General features: G+C 35.9%; 1 protein-coding gene across 2 annotated transcripts in view; it reads left to right on the forward strand.

The window, feature by feature from the left end:
- Nucleotides 1–16,041, forward strand: part of CTNNA2 (catenin alpha 2) — a 500,115-nt gene extending 484,074 nt beyond the window's left edge. The window contains exons 18-19 of one of the 2 annotated variants that reach the window (XM_030491748.1): nucleotides 917–1,060; nucleotides 14,883–16,041. In XM_030491748.1, the coding sequence (XP_030347608.1) occupies nucleotides 917–1,060; nucleotides 14,883–15,170 (432 nt within the window). In that variant the 3' untranslated portion in view covers nucleotides 15,171–16,041. The remainder of the gene's footprint in view (nucleotides 1–916; nucleotides 1,061–14,882) is intronic. The other variant, XM_030491749.1, reaches the window with a different exon arrangement.
- Nucleotides 16,042–16,325: the final 284 nt, after the last annotated feature.

The following is a 16,325-nucleotide window of genomic DNA, read 5'->3' on the forward strand; positions in this document are numbered from 1 at the left end:
CAGTATACAGCTAGGTTATTAAGAAAATCCTGGTGGATAATATAAGCAATTATGTTTACTCTCAAACCTGCTTTCCCAGAATTTGGATGATAAAAATTCCATTTACAGTAAGTTAGAATGAATATCCCATTTTAATCCTTCTTCTTGGAAAGTTGTTTAAAAAAAGATGTGCTTCAGCCTGTAAGGTTGTCATTGTCTAAAAATGTACAGTCTTTAAAAACATCACCCCTTTGCAATTTTGTCGATATTTTCTGGAACTTTAAAGTGTGCCCTGTAAATAAATGTATGCCCAGAATTTTGATACTTCCCTCACTTGTTCCTTCAGCACAGTTTGTCAGCTCTCATTTTCAATGTGAGAAAAACCTGACCTCCTTCATACAGAGGTGTAGGTGGTCTACCCTCTGGCTTACTCTATTCAAGGGTCAGCCCAGAGGTCTGGATCATGTAATGTTAATTCAACACGAGTGCACAGAAGTGAAATTCCAGTTATAATCACTGGAATTTCAGCTGCTTGCATCAGTGTTGATGGTTTTGTGCAGTTCAGCTGTTCAAAACCATACACAAAATAATGCTACTTGGAAGTTTATTATCACCAAATTCATGCTTGATCTGATGTCAATAAATTTAATGGGGATAGAGCTTTCTATCCTCTCTGGTTTTCACCAAAAGGTGCTAAAATTAATCCCCTTTCCTAATTAGCAAACCCTGTTAGGGCAACGTCTAACCCGTGCTATGGGTGCAAGTGAGAGGAACCACCAGACAGCGGGGTTACTCATCGTGGAAGAGTCCCTGTTTCCTTGACCAAGCATAGCTCCTTCAGCACACATTTTCCTCTCTCCTCACCTCTACGCTATGGCGCAGTATTTTCTCTTGCTCTCTCTCTCACTATCTCTTTTCTGTATCTCTCGGAAATCAGACTGGAGTTCAGAGCACTTTCACTACCTTTTATGAGGTAGAGTGTGATGTCATAGATGGGGGCAGGGCTAGTCAACTTTCTACCCACCCACCCACCTGTGCTGAGGGAGCTACACTTGAGACCGGAAGCAGTGATTCCTCGACGGTGAGTAACCTCCTGTCTCATCTATGTCTTTTAACTGTATAGATCTGGGGGTGGAGGGGAAAAAAACATGAAAATGGGGATTTTTTACTTACTTTGGTTGGTTTTGTGTTTTAATTAACCATAGGGCTCACAGAATGAATTGCATGTGTTGTCTCACCTGCAAAAACTCTTTTCCTTCCTGTTCCGAAATCCTAGAGTTAATGATCTCCATAAAGCAATGATCACGTTTCTTTGCAGAGGTGGCCCATTTACTGGTGGTTAAACTGGTCCTTCAATGTTTAACTTGCATCGTGAAAAGGCAGACTCTGGTCCCCTTGAAATCAATTGCTAAACTTCCACTAATTCAATTGCAGTAGTGCTGGGCCATAATTTTTCTAAAGTACTATGGGATTAAAGATAGATGGTGTTGTTTATATATTTATCATTATTAACTCTGGGTTATGCCTGCTTATACCGGATGGGATTTTTATTTTCTATATTCTCTGTTACTCTTTTTATTTGCTTTATCCAGAATGTTTATGAAGCTATGTATTTGCAATAGGCCATTTATAAGACCTATTTTATGGGTGAAATAAAATTAAAAAGTAAATTGTAGAAGATGTAAAATTAAGCAGGAATACCCCAGTAAATGTAACTGAGATTTAACCTTTGGAATTATAAATCAAAGCATTTGATTTTTACTGTGGTAAAAGCTTGAGATGGGCAGGGATACTGCTAACCAAATTTCTTGGTGTTTTTCTTGTGTCACTACCTAAACATTACTATTTTACTTTAAAGCACTGTCTTGTAACCTATTTCCCTTGTCCCCAAGTATTACTGCTTCACTGTTTTAATATTCCTCAGCATTTTAAAAAAGACAAGATGGACTACGAAGATCTTCTTTTCTGGTTTCTGCCTCTTGGGTATCTATTAAAGCTGTCAAGATGTCAGAGCTCTCATACTAAAGGGCGGAAGAAAGATCATATGAAGATTTTGGCCCTTAGGAATACCACAAATCTTGCTGTTGTTATTCATTTAAAGCTCTTTACCAGCTCCATGTGGGGTCTTGTCATATCTCAGTGAAAGGCACTAAAAGACAGGAATGCATACTCTGTATATCAAAGACAGAGAGAGTGCAATCACAGCCTTTTCAGCAGAGGTGGTCCATAGCCTGATTGATGAAGTACTTCTATTTTCAGGTGACTACGTGGCTTTGAGGAATTGGGTATAGGATGCAGACCATTCCATCTTCTAGTCAGTGGCACGGATTGGGGATTGATCAGTAGTGATGGATAGATATTCCTCTCTAATGAGTTAGTGATGCGCTTTGTATCAATGCATAAGAGATCCGAATGAAATTCTGAGGCGATGAAAGTCTTGTTTTCAAAGCTACCAGAACTTTCACTAATGGCTGTTTCCCTTCCCATCACAGAGAAAAATAAGGACAAAGAATATAAAAATTGGCTCCCTGAGTGGTGGTAGCTTTCCTACCTTTGAATAATGTATGCAAGGAGTTTTATTACTACTTCTTATTCCTTTAGTGAATGAAACATTGAAGTCTCCAAATATTTCTTTGCAAAGCCAAGAACTTATCTGGCAATTTAGCTTTCCTAGCAAACTTGGATCTTTTCAGTAGGAAATGAAAAGCAGGTTAGTCAATCTCTAATGTTTCACTGGGAAAACTTTATAGGAATTGTTGTTGCTAAAGATGATTTGAGGTATGTTCGTTCCAGAGGCAAATGCTTTGAGGTAAAATTTAATTTAGATCCAAAGCACATCCTTTGCTGATGAGTTTACAAAATTGTCTTTATGCATAATTATTTTTGCATAATGCAAGAGGCTGTAATTTTTGCACAGAATTAGTAAAACCTAAGGACCAACTGTACAGTGCCCCTAATCTCACTTCAATGATATGAAAGCATTTTGGTGGCATAGAGAGGGAAACTCTATTTAAAAGTGTTGGGAACAGGAAATCAGAATTGGTATCATTCAGTAATTATGGTGAATTAGAGATAGCGATCAACACTGAGGGGGTATTGTGGAACAGAGATGTCAGTGGATTACTTCAAATCCAGATAAATTTGTCTCTAAATGTATCTTGTAAGATGAGAAAATTAGCAGTTGGCTGACTTAGGTGTAGGGGGGAGTTTGTAGAGGGAATGATATTCAAAATGACATAAACCGTTGTGATAATTAACCTGGAATATGCCTGTGCCAAATCTAATAGTGAATTTTAGTCTATGCAATCCCAGGATGTGAGTTTACCTGAGTAACTTTACATGGGGAGAATAAATAGCCTAATTTTACATTTACTGAGCTAATTCCCCTGTTAAATTATTTCACAGGCAGCTATGATTAAAAAGTGCACAGATCCTGTATTTTACAGCTTTGGCTTAAATATGTATTCAGTCAATTGCAATGTTTATTTTAACTGTATATTATTTACATGTACATAAATTAAAGTAAAATATAATAAGGCCTAGATTTCAGCTGATTTTATTAGGTGTGCAGTATGAAAACTATTAAAGCAAATATCTGAGCAACTTCTCCCAATATATGCTAATTTAAACAAGTTAAATCTTCATAAGTGTTTTACAAACAGAAAGTTACTTTATGATAAGGCATTCTTGAAAACTGCATTGTGTTATGTTTGCAAGCACACTGTTTTACTGACTGAAAGCAAAACCAGTAACTAGCATATTTATACCTATATATTTAAGGAGGTCAGCATTTAAATTACAGATTTGTTCCTCATTCATACTAGCAAGGGGTGAGCAATACTTTAATGATGTATGATTACATATAGGGATCAAACATTTTTTCAGTGTTGTTAAGATGGCTATGTAAAATTCCCAAATTTTTGTATTTGTCAGGTTGATTCTTCTTACAAGTTGAACTAAAACTTTGTGGGTTGGTTCTTACCTTCTTTTTCTATATGAAAAGTGAGGGAGAGCTGTGAAATGCACCATCTGTTTGCAAACGGTGTCAGCTGGCAGATAGATGCTTATCACCCTGCCCTCTCCTACTGCAGTTTTAGGCTGGTATAACACCATTGACTCAAAATGAATTACTTTTGATTTAATCTTATTTAAGCAAAAGAAGTCACAATGATAGTGCACAGCAGTCTAGAGGACTCTTCGTGTTGATTTAAATTGCAATGCTTTTAAACTTTGACTTCAACTCATTTAAATTGTCAACAAAAATGCTCAGTAGCACTTGCACTAAGTATAGTGGTTGCAGGAAACTAGGACTGCTTAAACACGCTGGACTTTCTGTTTCTAGGACAGTTGCATCTCAAAGACATCATTAAACATGATTCTGCTCCAACATAATCCTTTGGATTTTTACCTCTCCACTCTGAGTAAATCAAAGGAAACACAATCATGTACGCTTGTAAAACTGAAAACAGAAGTAAATATTATTATTTCCCTTATGCAAATGAGAATACTGAGCCACACTTAGGGCAGAAAAGATCTATAGAATTATGATAAGTTTCAAGCATTACATCCTCCTTTAAGGCTTAAATAATTTTCAAGACCAGCTTTTCTCTGTCTTCCATTCTATACTCCAATTTCCACTCTGGATGGCCAAAAAGTATTTAACTAACAAAATACATAAGCAAACTAAGAGGAGAAAGAGTTCATTGTAGAGCTACGGTTTGAAAAACTTAGAGTTGGAAAGAAATCTTGCAGTAACAGTGGGAAGCTACCCCACTCAAGTTGTGCAAAAGATGAGTAGGCCTATGGTGTCATGAAAACTGAGCATTTTATTATTCAGAAAGGTTTTACTTGAATTATGAAGAGTTTTTGGCTACTCTCTCTATTGCTATGTGATTCATCTAGCCAAGTGTGAACATCTGCATCTGACATGTTCACTCCAGGCTTCCTTTATAATTAGCAGAGATCAATCTCCATTTCTAGAGAGCAGATACTCTTGTTTCAGGTAGACACTAATGACTGATTAGATTAGTAACATCTTAAAACTATTACAGAGGCATGGACGGGCAGGTGAATTAAACCATGAATCCAGGCAAGCATGGAATCAGAGGGTTTAGCCTTGGGGGTCTTTTGAGGGTGTGTATTCATATGGAAGTGATGTTAACTTTCTGTGAACTTAGCTGGAGAAAGAAACTACCTGATTTCTTTTGGACAGAAATATTTAAATTGTTTTCTAAGGAGCATTTATCTATATAAAGTAGCTGTCTTGAAGCCCCATCTTGTTAGCTTCTGTAGGTTGGAGAGATTGATATGTTTTGTAGTATGTGGTTTTCCCCCATATGAAACTTTTGGGGATCAAAAGAAAAGAATTAAGGAAAACCGTCTCAAAAATATTCATGAAGTTTGTTTGAATTCTTGGACTACTGGGTCAAATCCAAGGGCAATTTTTTGGGCAGATGTTGAATACCTCTGCCCAGATTCACTGAGCAGTCTTTAGGAATCTAATGCAATTTAGGATCTTCAAGTATAATTAAAAAGGTGAGGTACTCTGACCCATCTCCATAAAAATTGAACCCATGAAACATCTCAAGTGCTCCATGGTTCCTGGTCATCTCCACCAAGCACAGAAGGAGCCTGGAATGCCTTGGTCCAGCACCTGGAATTAGGTAGGATGTGTGCGGGGTAGGACTTCATTTATAGAAATGGAAACTCTGAAAACCTCACCCAGGTCACCGAACGCATCACCTCAATGGTTTCTATGAGCAGCCCTATTTATCTTGCCTGCATTCTTAGCGAAATTGTTCCATTATAGACATCTGAAAAAGTGCTTCTGGGGGTTCTAGTGCCGCCAGCTATGAACAGTTCTTGCATCCTGACTAATATTAAAAGATACTCAGTCACAATTTTTACGAATGCCAAGTAAGCGCAGACACATCTATAGATAATCATGACTAACGTACAACATTAAATTTAAAAGCTCTGTAAGAAAAGAGTTCAAATGCTTTTCCATTTCTCCATTCTTCTAAACAAAAGCTGAGTTTATACCTTCATCTCCTTTACATAAATTCTGAATTAGAGGGAAGATTTGGAGATGCAGTTGAATTAATTTGGTTTTGTGTAGGGAACATTGTCCTGAGGTGAAAAGCACAGAAACCATTTGGGTTATGTGAATCATTGAAGCTGTAAGTACTTCTGCATTTGTTGCTTGGGGAAAATACTAGCTAAAGCACTGAGTGGCAAAAAAAACCAGAGATCAAGTAAATTAGAATTTCCTAACACAAATATTTTTTGTTTTAAGAGAACAGAATAGGACTGATTTGAGTGAGCTATTAAATATTTGTCAATAATTGGTGATATTGTTTCTTCCCTTCTACAGCTTCACAGTTTCTCCCTTTGCATAAGACACTTGCTCTTGTAACAGTGAAAATGAAATCACCAACATCATGTACACTACTCTTTTAGATACATTGACATGTATACAGAAAAGAAGGCTAAAGGGAGATACTTTTGTCTACAACTACCTAACAGGAGGATGTAAAAGAATCAGATTCAGGCTTACCAGAGGTGCATAGTGACACGAAAAGGTGCAACAAGCAGAAGTTTTAATATAGAAATTCAAGTTAGATAGAAGGAAAAAAGCGGAGAATGGAGGTCTCTAGTCCAGAGATGTGAGAGATTATCCATCCTTGTACATACTCTGAATTTGAGAAAAACCCTGAACAATCTTATCTAACTCAATTTGTTTTGAACAAGGCATTGGACTAGATGACCTCAAAAGGTTTTTTTAATCCTAAAGTGTTATATTATTATATGAGTATTTTCATAACCAAATCTGAGTAATAAGAATGAGCCTTTACAATTCAGAGCAAGATTTTACAAGTAAAATTTTGAATTTTAATCCAATTCATTCTTTCTTTGCCGTCATCTTTGCTTGTTGTTTCCTTGTAAACTGCAACAGCCTTTGCAAGTGTTTCTGTTTTGTTCTGGTTTCATTTTTTTGCAGTCTCCAGTAATTCTTAGTTGTTTTGCAGGTTTTTATATAACATTTAGTGTTAGCTAAAGTTAAAAATGTAATAAGCAAATGCATTCACAAATTTTATAGTTAGGAATTGACCAGGGGAAAAAAACCTTTCAGTACCGAACACTTACTGAATGTTATTTAACCATTGATTGAGCTGGTCAAACAATTAGAACAGTTAATTGTGAATAATGTATTTGGAATAAAATGTTAGCCTTTCCTTTACAAATGATTTGCCATGTATTATTAAGCTAGCTCCTTCAGTGCTGGGAAAAGCTGAAATGGGGCTCTGTCCTGGAGACTACTGTGGAGATTGAATTTTGTTACTTTATTTCATTGCATAGTGTTGTGAAGTCCTGGAAAGCGCTCATGGAATCAGAGAAAGGAATGTTTTCACTGACTGAGTTGAGCAACACTGCAAGAACCCTCAACTCCAAGGAAACAAAAGCCTTTTAGCACCTCAGAAGTGATCAATATCTTGAACAATCAAGCCCTTTATCTGCTTCTATGAGACATTAAATATACATGAACAATAGCAGGCAAACTTTAGGTAGCAAGGAGCAGTTGTCCTGGTACTATCTTCCATTCTACAAGAGGATTTTGTTTTATTCATTTTGACTCTGTTTGATGCATTGTTTCCAGGCCCTTTCCTAAGAAAAGGCAGCTATGCCTGTAGAGCAGCTATCTTCAAAGTGTCTTTGTGCTGACCTGGGCAAGTGTAACTTTAGAGATACGAAGCTAGCTTGAAGGAGCAAATTTTCCTCAAAATGTGACAGATCCTCACAGTTGAAGACGTGGAGATAACTCACATAGAGATACAATTCTGACACTTTTACAAATGCAAACAGAAGTTGGGAAAATATCACATTTCTCAACATTGCAATCTGAAACCCTGCATTATGCTGCTTTTCTTTTTGTTTGCATTGTGACAAAACCATGAGGAATAGCAGGAGATAACACATCCTTATGTAAAGAATATAGTGTTTCTATGCTGTATTGATTTTTTTTTGCATCTGAAGTCTCCTGTGATTTATCACTGAGTACAATTTCCAGCCAACCAGACTTGATTTGGACTCCCTTCAGGTAAGACTGTACAAAAGACAGGCTTTTCTTGTTATTATACCTGTTCTCTAGATAAAGAACAATAGGTTTGCATCCAGAACTCAATTTGAAAGAGCACTAGATTATTTTGGACTTTTAAAAATGATAGCTATCTGCAAATTACATACAAGTCAGAACTTGAGTCAGGAGAAGGAAGATCAGTTGCACAGACTAGATATATATCCTGTATTTCCTCTTTTGGATTTAACTGCAGTTGGATATGAAAGTGCAAAGTGGAAGTATGTACTGAGATGCTTTTGACAGAGTCCTGTCTGAGCTTTTCTATCTGTGACATCAGGTTCAGACAATGCCATATCTTGTGTAGACTTCTGGCATATGAATCCCTGTGTAAAATGGTGTATACAGTCGCGGTGATACACAGACCACTTAAATATAGATTTACATTAATGACTTTTTTATTGGGCCTAATACTGAGCTTCAAAAGACTTCTTACTCCAATTTTCTTCAGTAAGCATCCTGGTAATGTAGTTTAAGTTAGCCTATTCTGTCAAGTATAGTTTGGACTTCATCTCTGTTGTACCTGTTTTATCTTCTCCTTGAAGATAAGGTAGGATCCTGTCTTCAAAACAGTCATATGAAAATCTGTATCCTGTTAATCATCCAAGATCATTGACCATGTAAATTAAACGTTTTTTAAAATGACAAAATTCCATAGAAGGCAGATAGATATCCATAGTTCTTGGTATACTTCTGTGCTTTCTGCTGTCCTAAGAGATGGCAACATTTATTAAATACAACCAAATGGGCTTGGGAATCCCTATATGTTAATTGAAAAAATGCAAATGAGGACAGTTTTTCAGTGGATTGGCCAGCTATAAAACACAACTACCCCCAGAATGAATTAAATATTCAACATGTAGAAAGGAGTAAGTTAATTGCAATCAAATGTGAAAACAAATAGCTAGGAAAAGAAGAATATAATACTCTTTATCTAGCCACAGATCACTTTTTAACACAATAGTGACACATTGCATTCCAAATTATGACATTATTTTGTCTGTTACAGAATTTCAAGTATATAATATAGTTTTCTGACAATGGACCCATATCTAGCAAAAAGTTTATGCGTATTCTCAAGTGACTGACTAAAATCCAGCTTCAGCCAACGTATTGCATTGCTATCCCCTATAGCAGATATCTCCTACTATATAGATGAGTACATCAGAATAGCAAAGAGGCCATTCTTTCATTGGCTGTCACTAATAGTATCATTTTATGCATGAAATATGCCACAGAAATGTAAGACATAAGTATTATGAATAAGATCTTTCTTCTTACATATATCTTACATACATACGTAGGACTGGATTTAATATTAAGCACAGCTGAGAGGAAAACGTTGCATGAGAATGTAATCTGGGAAAATGACATTTCTGATTCACTGTCCAGATTCATAATTGCTTCATGTACCCTTAGTTGCTCTAGAGGCTGTTAATAGACTTTTGGTTTGTGATAACAGCAACTGTAGCTGTCCATGGAAGTATGAACTTGCTTTGAAAAGGAAGAGAAGCAGGAAATGCACCCTGAATTCACAGATAGCCTTGAGGGCTATCTTAAGATAGCCTAAAATACCCGCTAAAGGCATGCAAATCAAGTCTTGGCTGAGTATTCAAAGGGTTACAGGTTCTTTTTCAACATGTTAAGTGACAATTCCTCCTCCCAGTCTGTACAAAGTAAAGCAGACTAAACTCAATTTAGCTGTAATTACTAATACTCTTTTTTTGCATTCGTACATTTCAAGGTCAATATGGGCCATTCTGCATAACTGATTCATAGGCTTCCTGAGTTGATGTGCATTAAAAATGTCCAATAGTTATGCTTAAAGTGTACATATTAAGCAAAATCATTCAGTATTGATTTCACAATTTCTAGAGGTGGAATCAGTGTTTCGTGAGTTCTTGTGATTTATTAATATCACTGCTAAAAAATTTTTATCTCACTAATAACTAAAATGACTGACTTCATCTTTCAGACATTGAGTTTTGTTATACCTTTGCCTAATCTGTTGAACTTGAAATATTATCATTTTTCTGTTACCATGTACTTGCTGATTTCAATCAACTCATTTTTTAATCATTCACTTTATTCGTGATAAAAAGAGAGTTGATTGAATCTTTCTCATAAAAGATGTTTTTGGCTTTTGAGGTTCTTTAAATTCTTACCAGTTCCTCAGTATTGTTCTTGCATGGAGAAGAGGACTCAGTATTCAATAACTGTGGACACACGATAAACTGAATATGATAATTTAACCTATTTCGGCTGTCCTCCTTTTTGTATACTCAAGGAGTGATTGCCTAGGATCCTGCATAGAATAAAGCTCCTTATTGTATACGTAGGTATCATCTGCTGTAAAGTTAAAACTGAAATCTACATCTCTGACTCTTACCGATTTATTAGTCACTTCAATCACTTGACCTCTGTATGACTTACCACTTTTCCAGTTGTTACGTTAGCTGCAAATTTCATCAGTTAAGTGACTTTTTTCCAAGTTTTTAACAGAAATATTAATATTGTAAAGCTGACAAACAGTTTCTCCAAGAGCTCACTGCAAAAGTCACCCTTGAGCAGTGATTTTTTGTGTATACATACTTTGGGAAACTTAGCTGTTAGAGTATTTGGAATCATTCTGTATGTGCCTTGTTAATTTTGTATCAGCTGAGTTTTTAAACAAACTGTAACAGAGTACCAAGCAAAACACCTTTCAAAGGTCCAATTATATAGACAGAATTATTTTAAGCAATCTGAAGTTTTATCACATCAAAATATGTTGTAGGTTACTCTGAAAATATTTTTGCCCACAAAATCATTTGGTTACCATTAACTGTATTTCTTTCCTCCCTTTATATATGGAGTCTGTAATAGCATTGCTCTATGTGTGTCATATATATGGGAGTGCTGTCAGCTGAACTGGTCTATAATTTCACAGGTCATTCTGTTTACGCTGCTCAAATATTGCCAGACTAGGAACTATCTACAATTATTTTGATGTCTTTCTCTGCTTTCCAACATGCATTAAAATCAACAATAATGTAGAACATTCTTAAACAACCACCTCATTTAAAACTACCTAGACTATATCTTTGCTTACTGCACATATAGATTTTTTTTTCCTTATTTCTCTTACTTTTTGAGTTGTATTTGTGATTATAAATATGAAGATATCTCTGGAAATTAAATCTTCTCCTTTCTAAAAACTGTGGTATAATTCTTGCCCATTACAGTGATGTAACAATGCAGGGAGAACATCTCTTTTCATTTGCTTGCTGTTACGGAGAAATTTTTCCATCTTTCTGCTCTCTCATTTCTTCAGCTATTTTGGTATTGTAATTGCTGGTTATTTTACTTAGATTACGTGTGTATGTAAAAGAAGCAAGAAATGTTGATTGTCACAAGATTCTGGAAAATTCCACATATAGTGCTAGAAAAATGCATTACAGCTTATAAGCAGATCAAAAACTCCTCAAAGCCTTAAGGATTTTGAGGGGGAAAAAACCCTGAAATGATCTTCTTGGCAGATAATAGGCTCTGCTGCTCCAGTGTTATACCCTTGCATTTACTAATTGCAAAGTTAGCTTGTAGAAAAAATCATTTTTCATTATTTTCTGAGTGATTTGTGCCTTCTCTGGGTAAATGGCAGTTTTAACCTGGGTAAGCAACTGGCTCCAGTGCAGTGATTCTTAGATTCTTCATGAATTTTGAATTTTCCCCAGCATTGTGGGTTCACTGAGTTTTATGGGCCATTAACCTGGATTTATCTCTTATGTTTAAAGGGGCTGGTTTTTCCTAAATGGAGGCAAAAATATTTGTAAAGAGATCTAAGTAGCAGAACACTATTACTTTGTGTAGCAAGTCAAAGGCTCTGTTATGTTCATAATTCCCTAAGCATTGCTAGGAAGTGAAATTTGCCTTCTGTACTGTGCGATAATTTCCTAGTGGTACTTTTATTTGAAATGTTAATTTTCCTTCTTTTTTTTTATTTATTATTAACATTATCTGTTTGGAAAAGTGTGTACGTTTCTGTGCCCAGATTTTGCAAGGAATTAACACACTAAGGGCTTGATGCACTGCTGCCTTGTTCCAGCTTTATGCCACTGTAGTCCGCTGATTACAAAGCACAGCTTAAAACTGAAGTCACACAGTGGTGTATTAAGATCTAAATGCTAATTGAAATGATGTTCATTGAGTTTAATTCTTCTTTACTGAGCCATAATAGAAGCAAGGAGCTGGAGGCAATAAGAAAATCACTGGAAGTGCTTAGGTAGCCAAATTGGATATATGGGATGGCTACCCACGATTTTGGAGAACACTTATAGCCTAATACTAATATGGGGGTTTTATGTCTCTTTTCTGATTTCAAGATTTGAAAGCATTTTACAATGCGAATAGACTTTAAGGCAAGGACTAATCATCTACATGTTAAAATGTGATTAATAATGGTGAAAATAGGGAACTCTTATCTACTGTAACAGCAGATTGAACTAGAGATAATTCAAATGGCATCAAAATATGTAATGCGGTTTTCTAAAAGACATCTTTGAAATCCACATCCAGTCTTGCAGAAGTACATGCTTCTGTACACCCTAATCAATATACTCCATAAAATTACTAATGTGTTTAATGGTGTAGATTGCACCCTTTGTATGGTTTTAAGCATTTCATTTCAGTGCTGCCTCAGTTCAAAATGCTGCCTTTAGTCATTGTGTTCCTTAATATATGCCCCACATGAAACAGCTACCAGAACTCTTTTCATAAAGAAACACTGGAAAATACGAGGCTATTAGAAGGCTTCCACAAGTTGAATTTTTTCAGGAATGTGCAAAATAGGCATGATCCAGTCTGTTTATCCACATTGATTATCAAGGAAATGCTATGTGATGGTAACACTTTATATTCAATATCAATCCACCAGTGTTTCAAAAAGAATCATTTAACAATGAATAATGCTTGATTGTAGATCTCTGCAGTAAATTAGAATATCCTAATTTAATAGAGTATGATCTGTTATTTGCCAACAAACATACAGATTGCCTTATAAATCATGCAGTAGTGTGGTTATAGAATAACACTATACTGAATTATATTTCATTACTCCCTATTGAACAGTCGTGTTTCTGCCATATAATGTAATTTTCTGTCTTTCAACTTAGTTTTTTTTCCTAACAGAAAATACAAATTAGTCCTGAAGAAAAATATTTACCAGGGGTAGGCAATTAACTGTTCATTTCAGGGAATGGCACCAAGTACATGAAAATCATTAAAATGCTCTTTCTTTTTTCATCTCACTGTATGTAACTGTTTATATATTTAATGAATCATAATGAGTATAGTGCCACAGCTGAAGAAATAAAAAAGAATAGGTAAGTCTATAGATTTATGTGTTCCAGACACAAGCTTTCTGTAATGTTAATTCTTGTTCACATCAATCACTGGTGCTTCAGAGAGAGGTTTCTCCTGAACTCGTCTTCTGTTAATGATTAAACACATTTGAGGTGAAGTATAGTATGTTTTCTGTTGCTGCCTTACGACTATTTATCCTGGGTACCTTCCTTAGCATGCATGTAAAGGAATCATGTGCTCCCAAAATATGGAGCAGGAAAGGTTTGGATGGAGACAGGCCTTATATACTGAGTAAAAATAGCAAAGAACTTACTGAGCAAGTGGGGTGGAATTAAAGAGTTAAAATAATATTACATCCAAAATCATTCATACAGATTGGGAAAGACTTATAAAAATTTGAGGCAGCTTCCATGGTAGAACTGAAAGGCTTTATCACAAAAAATATATCCCACATTTCCAGTATTTTGGGAAGGGATCATTGAACATCCTAAATAGTAACTGGGGTTGCTACAATATTTAAGAGCATATTTTTAGCACCTACTAATTTGAAGATATACAGTTGAATTTGGCAAGTGCCTAATTCACATTTTGGAACATTGAGACGTTGCTTTGGATGTCCCATTATCAGCTTAAATCCTTTTGAAAAAAAATGGCCAGTGATATGTACTTGATTTCAGTGTATGATGGAAGCTTCCTGACCGGAAGTCCCAATAGCTTGAAATTCAACAAGTTCTTAAGGCCTCTTACATCCAGAAGAACCTCAGGCAGCGTCATGCATGGGAGAAATGCAAAGGTGTACGTATGAGAAGCCTGCTAATCATAAAGTAAGATTCCTTGTGAACGTAAGTAGCTCGCGTATTACAGCAGCTACAGAAACCTGCTGTTAACTGTTTCATCTTTTTATTTCTGTAGGGGTTTCAAAGTCTCCTTTCATCTTTTCAGATGGGATTCTCTAACAAGCTCATACTGTTCCTGTAGACATCATTGGGGTGTTATCCCGGGCTACATAGGAATAATTAGAACAAACCTGAACACTTGGGAAAAATCCCCGTTGACCTGTTTTTGTGGTTTCTGACCTGTAAAAGTAAATTTTTAAAGGTTTAGGTGAGAAGTAACTTTTCTTTGTGAAAGAAGAGGCAACTTCTTCACCTGTAGAAAAAGAGTCAACAGAAGAAAACCCCAGACAAAGAAAGCTTTTCCATTTAATTATTTACAAATTTAATGTGAGGTACTACAGCCTTACCTTTACAGTTTGATGCATGTTTGTTGCTGCTGCTTGCTACTACAAGCTCCTTGATTAATCCTGAGGGAGAGGATTCATTTCATCTTTAACAAGATCAGAGAGCATCCAGATTTGAGTCAGGAAATGGTCCAGTGACCCAGTTGTGGAGTTAACCTTGCTCTATTTCATTTTCTTTTCTGTTTATAGCTGGACAGTGCCACTTCTCTCATCCAGGCAGCTAAAAATCTGATGAATGCTGTGGTCCTTACAGTGAAAGCGTCATATGTGGCTTCTACTAAATATCAGAAGGTCTATGGTACTGCTGCAGTGAACTCACCAGTTGTATCTTGGAAGATGAAGGCCCCTGAGAAGAAACCTCTAGTAAAGAGAGAAAAACCAGAAGAATATCAGACAAGAGTGAGAAGAGGGTCCCAGAAGAAACATATTTCCCCTGTACAGGCCTTAAGTGAATTTAAAGCTATGGATTCATTCTAAACCACTAAGCTTTACCAGGAGGGTTTTATATTCTTTTTGTATGCATACCTGCCGACTTGTATGCGTCTGGCATGGGGTGGGGGGAAGCCGTGTCAATTTGCATGCAATCTGAGACTATCGAAGTAACTAACTTTCTGCAATGCCAAAATTTAGGGCATTCTCTTCTCATGTGAAAGGGATTTATTCCAAGCTTCCTTTTTAAACTAAACTATAGCATTAAATTGGCCAAAGAATTTGCATCATGGGGGTACATGTGGGTTAGATAATAAATTCAAGTCTAAACCCAGAAATTTTTATGCATGCAAGAAACATTAGGTTGGCAGGTATATTAAGTGAAAAAAAAAATGGAATTGTAATGGTAGACCATAAAGCTTGTATTGCTTCTGTTCCAGTGCAAAAATGTACTAGCCAATATGCTTAAATGTGTGGCCCAATAATGAAATGATATAACTTTTCAGTCATCTTCATTATAGTATGTGAATTTTTAAAACAGATACAAACTAATTCATCTTAAAAAGGCTTCTTTTAAACCATATTTTGTTCTTTATATTCTAGTAGTGTTACGATTGCTCACATTTCAGTTAATCCCATTAATATGACCAGAGGTTTACTTTTGCCAATTGAATTCCTTATGGTGGAGTATGAAGCACAATATGGTGATTGACATTGCCTTTTATATTATGATTATTATGATGATGATGATTATTATATTATTAGTAATAGAAGACCTGGTGGTGGAATGTTTAGAGACACGGAAACTGACAGTGTGAGAATTTAGGGGCAAATATGTAGGTGTAGCTTGGATTACAGGTATCTGACATACCATTGTAACCACTAACTCAATAAACTCATTTAATCTTGGAATCCTCAATACGGCTTGTCTCTTTTAATGCACAGATATCTCCTGCATCATAGTTGATGTAGGCAGTGATAAATTTTGCCTAATGCTTCCTTTTTTTCTTTTTTCTTCCTTTTTTTTTCTTTCTTTTTTTTTTTTTTTTTTTTTTTTGGTTTTGTTTTGTTGGTTTTTTTCCTCCCTTGAAGGAAAGGAAACATAGAATTATAGAATGGTTTGGGTTGGAAAGGACCTTCAGATCATCTAGTTCCAACCCCCCTGCCATAGGCAGGGACGCCTCACACTAGACCATGTCGCCC

This window comes from Strigops habroptila, chromosome 7 (genome assembly GCF_004027225.2).
Source record: "Strigops habroptila isolate Jane chromosome 7, bStrHab1.2.pri, whole genome shotgun sequence".
Classification (NCBI taxonomy): Eukaryota; Metazoa; Chordata; class Aves; order Psittaciformes; family Psittacidae; genus Strigops; species Strigops habroptila.